The following is a 9,570-nucleotide window of genomic DNA, read 5'->3' as shown; positions in this document are numbered from 1 at the left end:
GGTGACTTGTCAATCAAACCCAATCAAAGCACTGCATCGCAACAAGAAACTACGACGAGTGCATGACAATCGTATTATAATTAATACGGAAGTGCTTGAAAGGTCACGTAAGCTCCGCCCCTCAAAAGTTGTTTTGCAGGACAACCCGTTCAGACGTAAAATTAATGCCGTAATTTGAGTGATACTTAATTGGAATTCACCTCCGGAGTAGAATTTGAATTCGTTGTTGTTATTAGCGTTCGTGATATAGTTTGGTTTCACACGAGCTAAAAATTCGTCATTAGAATTATTTTTCACTGGATCATCATTCAAATTACGATTTTTTACCGTGTGAATGGGCGGTTTGACTTTGATGGAGAACACTCCCATGCAGCTGACGACCTGTCATTTCTTAACCAAATTTGACTTCATTGAAATAAAATTGAACTCGAAATCAGGTCACTTCAATCGTGGTGCATTAAATTCTATTCAATCTTTACAGTTAATGGGTCATATTTGAATAGAGTCGAACCTTGGGTTAGCAGCAATTCCCTATGGATATCACAAAAAAAGGGGGCCGAGGACCCGTGAGTGCGGTGCGGGGAGGGACGGGCAAACTTTTTCTCTGTAATTTGCTATGGGGCGCCTTGAGCATCTAATTAAGATGGAAAATGTGCTATACAAATTCTATCTATTATTATTATTGCTGTTATTACTATTAAGTACAAGAACGTGAAAATTGCCATCAATTTGTGATTTCATTCATGCCCTCATTAGAGAGATACTTTATATTCTGCCCGCTGTATCGCTTTCAATGTCGATCGATGCCGTGATGCTGAAGTGCGTCAATATTAAAAACTTTAATGTTAGGTAAAGACGAAGGGAGCATTTATTAATCAGCTCTCTGTCAATTTGGCTTTTCTTTACAGGATGCGTAAAAGCAGAATATATATTAATGATGACGCTCAATGCAGTATGGCCGTACGCAGCGGGGGGTAGACATTTTGAAAACCTACATATTTTTACGAAGATTAACACAAGATTCACCCAAAGTGGGCACAAAATCCTAAATTTCACTTTTAAAATGTAAAGCCCCCCCCCCCAATGGCAAGCTAGGTCGCTTCGCTCACTCGTTTCCGAGTTTCTTCAAAATCATTTACGCGTCCTCCCCCATGAAAAAATATTGCGTACGGCCTTGCAATGCTGCAGAGAAGCAATCATTATTTCTTAGCATGTTACAAAAAGTGGGCTAATGATTATTCTGCGACTTTAATGTTAAAACACAATGTTACACAGAAAAATGTATAATGAACAAAACAATTTTATTATACTTCAAAGATGTATTTACAAGATTTAATTGACACACTATATAAAGAAAATTGGTCATCATATACACAACAATCAAATAGTTGCAAATTAATGATAGTTATGAAAATCCAAGAGGATGTTAGAGTACCTTCACATTTTAAATGGTTTTCAAGGCATTTCCTATTTCCTTATCAGTCGATTGAGTGACATCTTTATCTCCGCTTCTTTCTGAGAACTAAACCGGGAAAAATTTAATTTAATTTTGTCAACCACCCATTCAAATAAACACAAGAGGAGAGGTGTGATAGCTTCATTTAGTCAGTGACCTGACAAATCTCCTACAAAAAGTGATCTTGTTTGATCGCAATTCAGTACATAATGCAAAGGTCAAACTTTTAGTAAAAGGAATAGATTCAGCAGAATAATTAGTTCAGTGGTATATGCAGATTCAAAATCCAGTACCCATAGGCGGCGGAAGCGGGGGGGGGGGGGACGTGTCCCCCCTTAATTTGAGGAGGGGGGGACGGTCCCCCCTAAATTTGTTGTTGACGACCTTTTTTTTTTCTTTTTTCTTTTTTTTTTGCTTGTCAAAAAAATTTTCGTTGTCCCCTCCTAAATTTTTTTTCTTTCCATTCAAACAATACAAATTGATATAAATCAAACCATAACATAACCGGTGGTTACAATACGGACTTGAAAAGAAATGAAATAGAGTATTATGAGTATTATGGAAAAGAGGGGGTCAACAAAAAGCAATATTCGCACACAGTGGATGAAATAGATTTGAAGTCATTTTCTTTAGGGGGGGGGGGGCTTGATGTGCAGATTTTGCAAGGAAGATATATTATTATGAAATATTTATTTTTCCTTTTTTTCTTCCCATACTGGGTAATTTGTTAATTTATCAGAGGAAAATATACAGAAGACAGAGGTTAATGACAAATGAAGATACTATACTTTACATGCTTTAAAAAATTTACAAATACACGTAATTATAGGCGAAGAAGAACCGACAATAATAGCAAGAAAATGTAAAATGGAATACAATCGATATTCTTTGAATCTCGATGAAAATGAATTGAACAGAATATTACAAACAGGAAAATAAATAACATCATGATTATATTTTGATGGAGTTTAAAATCTCAAGGTGCTATTTTGAAATCAGGAATTTTGATAAGTTTTGAATGTAAGTAGATAGATAATTCATAAATGCCTCGAATTATCAAGCACCCCTTTACCCTTATTCTTTATTTTTGGAGAACGAACATAAACTGGGGCCGAGACTAAAACAAAGTATGGAAATATTATAGGCGAATTTGAAATAACAATCATAATGTGACGTAAAACAATTCACAAGCCATTTTCAAAGAATCTCAATGAAATAGTACAGATTGAAAAAATCGTACCTTCTGAAGGTTTCCATGGCGAAGAAATATAATGTAGTAGGTTTCACGGTACGCCATGTATCTTTCTTTGGCCAGTGTTCTGTGGTCCCTTTCTGGACCATCCCTTGCCCAACATGCCCAAGAAAGATGCATGGTGTACCGTGAAACCTACTACACTAAACTGAATAACATTGTCATGACGGATGTCATTTCCAAAACAATGAATATACTTTTTAGAAGTTAGTTTTGTTAATATTAGATAGGTCAGTTAATTCATTAACCATAAACTACCCGTAGCATTAAATCAGACTTTGGATTTGTGTTGCGTGCATATGGCATTAAGATAATATCTTGAACTGCGAAAGACGTTGATAATAGGACTTTGGAAACTTTTCTTCCTCTTTTTTTGAGAGAGACATATATCAAGGACAGGGAAAAGTGGCATTTAAAATCCAAAGTGACGAATTGGTACTCACTATAAATAAGCTACTCTTTTCATTGAGAGATTAACACGTGACTTTCGTTAAATAGCTGAAAGATCATTTGAAAATGTGGTCATTCTTTGTCACTCTCTAATTAAACACGTGTTTTTCTTTTGAGTCGACACTGGACATCAAAAAATGATATTTTATTTTATAATATGGAACAAAAAAAAAGGAAGTGTAAAAATTTGATTTCATTGTCAGTTCTGTTGTTATCATCGAAATCGTTAACCACATAGATCCCATTATGAAGCGTATCCGTCAACGGGAAACAACTTTTTAAATATATCTCTCAGAAATCAGAATGATCGTTTGCTTTGGACATTGTTAACAGTGGAAGTGGAAGTGGTTTAATTGGCTATTTAAAGAATTATATCTTAAGTGCCATATACACTTTCAATGTGTAATGTTTTAGAATTTCGTTTTATCTATAACGCTAAAGCGATACCATACGGTAAACCTCAATGAGACATTTTCTAATGATTTAGTGGACGGTAATGAATACTACTTGAATTATCAATCGTTGGTTGTTCAATGATTTCAATCACAAACGTGCAGTAATAATGCACCTCTATATTTGAAATGATGTGCCACATTTGAGAAAAAATCTGCCAGATATTCAAGGCAATCATTTTTGTGGCAAATTATGAATTTTAATTGCAATTATTTTTGCAAAATTTTCATCCCGCTTATTTCATAATTTCATGGATGAACATGAAGTAGTGGAAGCTAAAATAGTCTTAACAAGAATTACAAAGTTTTCTCCTAAACTAATAAACATTTAGGATTAGATATAAACTGTCTAATTTTTATCTCATTTTATATGCACCAAGACTCCTCAACTGAAATCTTGTGACTGACAAGTCATCATTGACATGACTGAGACAGAACAAGGCAGCATAAATTTCAGGGATTTTAAATAAATCAAGTCAGACTATGATGAGGGACAAATCGAACTTGGGATTTACTTTTAATCCTGAAAGATTATCTTTCGAATTCCAAGGAGTTTAAATATGAATCCTTTGAAATTTGAAAACTTATATTTAGGATTAAAACTAAATCTCAAAGTCGATTTGGTCCCTAAATTTACAGTCCAGCTGGATTTATTTAAAATCCCCGGTATTTACATTGATGCCATAAACTGACCATCAAATTAAAAATATTTTACTTCATTCATGACTTCACCACCTATATTCGAACAAGGAAACATAAACTTATGCAACCATTCAAAAAAATCCAGTTACATTTGATAAATTTCACTTATAAATTAAAATTCCTAATGCTTCTAAAATATGTCTAATATCAGCTACATCGAATGGAATATAGTTGTATCATTTTACCATAATTGTGTGCAAATTTTACAATTATTGACAGGGAAGTTCTCATGGCCTTCGGGAGATTAGATACACACGATGATAAATTAATCAAAATTATTGTTATCATGATTTAGAATCTTTTCATGTACATTATGTCGAAAATTACTTTAAACATGCATGCGTGTTAACGCTAAAAACTTGCCATGTTGACAGGTTTATACGCACAACGGGCTATGGAAATTATTTATTTGTGCTTTGCACTTTGAAAGCTCATGATCTCTATAGTTTTTACTTTTCATAAATGTTAAAATTTTCCCTCAAATATGGGGTTGACCATTTTCGAATGAGTAAGATCGTCATCACTGCAACTTATTATGTTACAAGGAAAATAATGAAAGAGTCAAATTCTTTGTAATTAAATGTGAAAAACGAATGTAAGATCATGACATCATCGGCGTATTCAGCTCAAATTTATTATTTGCTTAGAACTGTGTCACTGAAATGAAACATTTTTAAATTCAACAACTTCCTTGTTTTTCATGCGTTTTGGATGTAGGAAATTATCATATGGGCTTATTACCATAATGAATTCTCTATGATCTTTGTGAAGAACTTTCATTGAGACTTTGTGTGATTTTCACCGATGATGGCCGAGTCCCAAAACCCACCATGGCAATATAAAGATAAGTCAACTTGACATTAAAACAAGAAACCTATTGAAACAAGAAACTTATTTACATGTAGCAAAGTATACAATTTTAAACATGAATGAAACACATAGAGATACATCAATTACAAACGTGAACTAGTTTTATAAGCAATTTTTCATTGATTCTCTGACAATCACAATTGCCATTCGGTTTCATAGTACCCTCAACATGCTCAAGGAATCATGCTGTTTGTAAAGAGCGGCATCTTTTAACAATCCGTTAGTAGCTTCACGTTTCAATCGATTGAGATGGGTGTGTTTTGTTATTGTTGTTGTTTGTCTGTTTGCTTTTTTTAATAGTGCAAGTAAAACGAGTCATACACCAGCCCCATTACGACGAACATACTCTCGTATGATATATATATACTTGTTTCGAAATTATAAAATTTAACAATTTTATCAAGTTTATACAAAAAATAACCAATGTCTACAAAAAATCAGATGGCAACGTCGTGTGCAACAACCGGCGCAGTGTCAATCTGTGAGATCTGAGAATCTGTTGTAGCAGTTGACTCTTTGCGGCTTTGTGTTCGCTTGATGGTTGCAGATTGGTCCATGCTGATGTTACTCGATCCATTTTCTTCCATCTTAGCTTTCTTCACCAGGTGTCGTTTAATGGACGGACAGAAAGCGAAAGCTTCGAAGAATGCGTGCCGGTACCTTGGGTTGACGAAGGTGTACACGAATGGATTGATGGCAGAGTTGACATAGGAGAGGATTCTACCTGTCCACATAACTTTCTCTACCTGATCCCCGGATAAAACGTAATTCTCAGTGGCTGATGTAATCATCATAGCGAAAGATGAGCACTGGTATGGAGCCAGACAAATGAAGAAGATGACGCCGTTTACGATGAGCATGCGTACCACTTGATTACGCATCTGAATACTACGCACAGCTGTTGACGCGAGTTGATTTTCGCGTACCGCTACGCGCGTGTTGACAGCGCGTATTATAAGTCCGTACATGAGGAAGTTAAGGATCATGACGACGAAAAACGGGATGGTCTGCAGGCCGTTCCCTATTGATAAGAAAATGTCAGATATTGGTAGGCAGTAGCCGGACAGATTTGGCAAGGACTCGTACTTTTCGTCATCAGGCCACAAGAAGCAGAGAGGGGTCCACTTAAACCATCCAGGAATAAGGCTGAGCGCGAAGGCAGTGGCTAACAACCATGCCGCCGCTACGGTCCGGATTGTTCGTTTTCGTCCACTGATGAGCCGATGCTGAACCGGTCGACACACAGCATAGTACTTCTCAAGCGTTACCAGGGTTACTAAAAAGATGGATGCATAATAGGAGAGTTGTACGAAGTAGTTGAGAAGGACGCATCCTACTGTCTTCAAGCCGTACTGGTCGTTGTAGATCGGAGACGCAGCATACCGACCTACCTTATCTCCGACTGCAAAACATAAAAACATGATATCAGCCAAGGCAAGATTGAGGAGATAATAATTGGTAACGGTACGCATGCGACGGATGCGGGCGACGACGAAGATGAAGGCGATGTTGGAGATAGCTCCGATGGCCCAGATTATTGGCATGACGATCGTGATGAGAACAACTTCACCTGGTTGATAGAGAAACGTGTCTGCCTCTGCAACTGAATAATTGCGAATATCATAGACACCCACCCCAGGTGGACAAACGCCCCCCTCAGACATTGTGAAGGTGTTGTGCAAAATATTCTCTTTCCTGAGAACCAAATGCTCTTCGGACGACATAAAGATTTGTTGCATCAGTTATTATTTGCAGTTCAAGTAGTATCCAGGAACTATCACTTTAGTATATCATCAACACATTGAATAACAGAACTGATCCTTTTTTACTCCTCACGAATTTTAATGCAATATGTTCAATCCAAATTTACCAAGTAAGGTACATAATGTTATGACATAATATCGTGTTTCTCTTCAACTTGTATTGTTTCAGATCGAGGTCAACAGTAAAGACTAAATACACCAATTAGTAAAGATATCCAACTGGTTTGTATTCTAGTTATCAACGCCGACGAACCAAGAGTAGAAGATAATGTCAGATTGTTAGTACATGTATTTATACCATACGCATTGTAAGATTTGTTCAACTGTATTTATCATTTCGAATCTAATGCACTCCACCGCCTTCAAGATCAGTTATCGCTTTATCAAATCTCTATGCAATCCTCAATGAAGCAGACGATATACCTTTCGAAATACTAGTAATAAGACGCCTACTAATGGTTGTTGTGACATCAGGTTATTAAGATTTATAATCCCCGATGCTCTAAATTTTTTCTTCACCGTCATTAAGAGAAATCAATTTAGCCGAAATTGATATAGCAATTCTAAGTTCTGGTTTATTTTTGTAACACAGCGATGATGTTAAGACACTGACAGCCTCGTTAGTCACTCAGTGAATATGATAACAATTGTACCCTTGAGATCCTTTGAGTATAGGTTGATTTTCAAGTAATCCTCTCAATCGTTGCCGAGAAACTGAATTACCATAGGACCTTCTACAGAAGAGATATCCTCCGAAGTTGATATATAAATGTTATGATACAAGAGCACGAATCACTTCTCAATTTACTCATTAACACTCCATGAGAGAGGGAACATTGGGGCAGACGACATGGCACAATAAATGTTGATATCGATACCACCTTTACAAAGAAATTCCCGCCATATGTCCAATTACCAACAAAATTGTCCTTTTTTAATTAGTAATTTTCCCGTTCCTCCATAAATCGTTCTGGTAGCACTGCGGGTGAGGATGTGACCAATAACTCCTGTCAATCTCATGCTATAAAGCGATTGTAGTATTTTCGGACAAACTTTGAGAAAAACTACAATGCTAAAGAGTTGGAATCCTCATTTTCAACGAATATCATTTTTGATGAAAATGGTGTTGCAACTGCGATGCACATTCCCAAATGAAGCACCACACCATATGTCTTGCAAAATGACTAGCATCATCGAAAGACAGCCGTTAGTTTTCTTTCCTGATCAGAAATAAATACTTCACGATCCAAAACTAAGGTTGGAACTCCTCTTTCACTCGTCAATGACAGATCTGGAAAAGAGGTTCGATTTCAATTGAGACAACTGTGATATGACGTCACGTAAGATGGGCGTAGCTCAACAAGCATGCACGCTCATGTATGATCATCGTATCTCTCTTTCCCTGGATTTGGAGTTCATTGAGTGATTTTTAGCCAATCACAGATGAGCGTGGGTCACTGGGATATATGAGGATGTCCTGAGCAAAAGAGCATTGGCGTTGGTTGGTTTTCAAACACAAAGGCATACCTGGGAATTTTGGAAATGAGAGAGGGAGAGAGAGACTCTTCTGTCCAAAGAAATTCGCTTTAGATAAGCGCAGCCATTTCCTGGATGACATTGGTCGAGTCTCTTTTCTTTAAAATTGTACAGGAAATTCGACTTATGATGGTGAAGGAAAAGGTTGCTTGGACCAGGAAGGATCTTGCTTGTTTGAAGAAAATGATATATCTATTTTTTTCCCCTTTTATTGTATAGCACAGGGTAATTAGTTGTTTTCTAGTGGACAAAGAAATGAAGATAGGCGCCAAAATACAGAGATCAACGAATATTGAAGTCCTTTTTTCGATTGACCTCCCTTTCTATATAAAAACAAGTACATGTATAATCAGTAAACAAACACTTTCCGATATTATAAGCCACAATCATAAGAATGTTGAACTTAATACCAAGCTGTATGTCTGCTTCATCACGACAAGTATGTATTCAAAATCTTAATGTTTTTCAAGTAATCCAAATCAAAATCTGTGTTCGTGTTTGAAAAAACGGAATTGTCGAGGTGCTTAGTTTTATCAGACTTTCACAGACAATCATCATTATTGCCTTTTCCAATAGTTTTTAAGGAAACAGCTCATCATGTTCAATTAGGAAAGAACAAGAGTTGATTCGTAGTGGTCACGGCATTGTTGTATTTTCTTAACCTACATATAATATATTGAAGAATACACAATGCCATTTTTCTTTGCCTTTCAATGTTTCATCATAACTTTTTCCTTTGGACCGAAGCTTTTCACTCAATGTATATAAAGACAACTGGTTTATTTCTCTATAACAGACGTCCTCGCATCTCGATATGCATAACCGTATTGTGATGTCTGTTTTATTCTCAGTCTGTCAGGCTTTCATATTTTCAAAAGCAAAGAAAACAAATCCCCGTCTTTCCTTTGCGAGCTCCATTCATGTAACTAATATATGACAATTGGATCGAATTTACCCTTGAATTGGGCAGATAGAGCCAGACTCGGTGGAGTCCTATAGCCAAGCAACAAACATCCCAATATCTATCCACCGTCGGTGGAGCTTTTTGCAAAATTAGAATTGCATCGTCGTTATGTTATGATTTCCTTC

The 9,570-nt window shown here is 36.4% G+C and overlaps 1 protein-coding gene across 1 annotated transcript; it reads right to left on the bottom strand.

Moving 5' to 3' along the window:
• Positions 1 to 2,113: 2,113 nt before the first annotated feature.
• LOC121411198 (neuropeptides capa receptor-like) lies at positions 2,114 to 8,489 on the bottom strand. The gene has a single exon (XM_041603775.1). It carries the CDS (start codon positions 6,919 to 6,921, stop codon positions 5,620 to 5,622), a length of 1,302 nt encoding a protein of 433 aa, XP_041459709.1. The 5' UTR covers positions 6,922 to 8,489; the 3' UTR covers positions 2,114 to 5,619.
• Between the last annotated feature and the right edge of the window lie 1,081 nt (positions 8,490 to 9,570).

Source organism: Lytechinus variegatus, chromosome 1, assembly GCF_018143015.1.
Source record: "Lytechinus variegatus isolate NC3 chromosome 1, Lvar_3.0, whole genome shotgun sequence".
In the NCBI taxonomy this organism is placed as follows: domain Eukaryota; kingdom Metazoa; phylum Echinodermata; class Echinoidea; order Temnopleuroida; family Toxopneustidae; genus Lytechinus; species Lytechinus variegatus.
This window is presented reverse-complemented; position numbering and strand designations above follow the sequence as displayed.

What these genes read in the sequence shown, in the direction of transcription:
- LOC121411198 (XM_041603775.1), bottom strand. Translation starts at nt 6,921, where the DNA reads ATGCAACAAATCTTTATGTCGTCCGAAGAGCATTTGGTTCTCAGGAAA.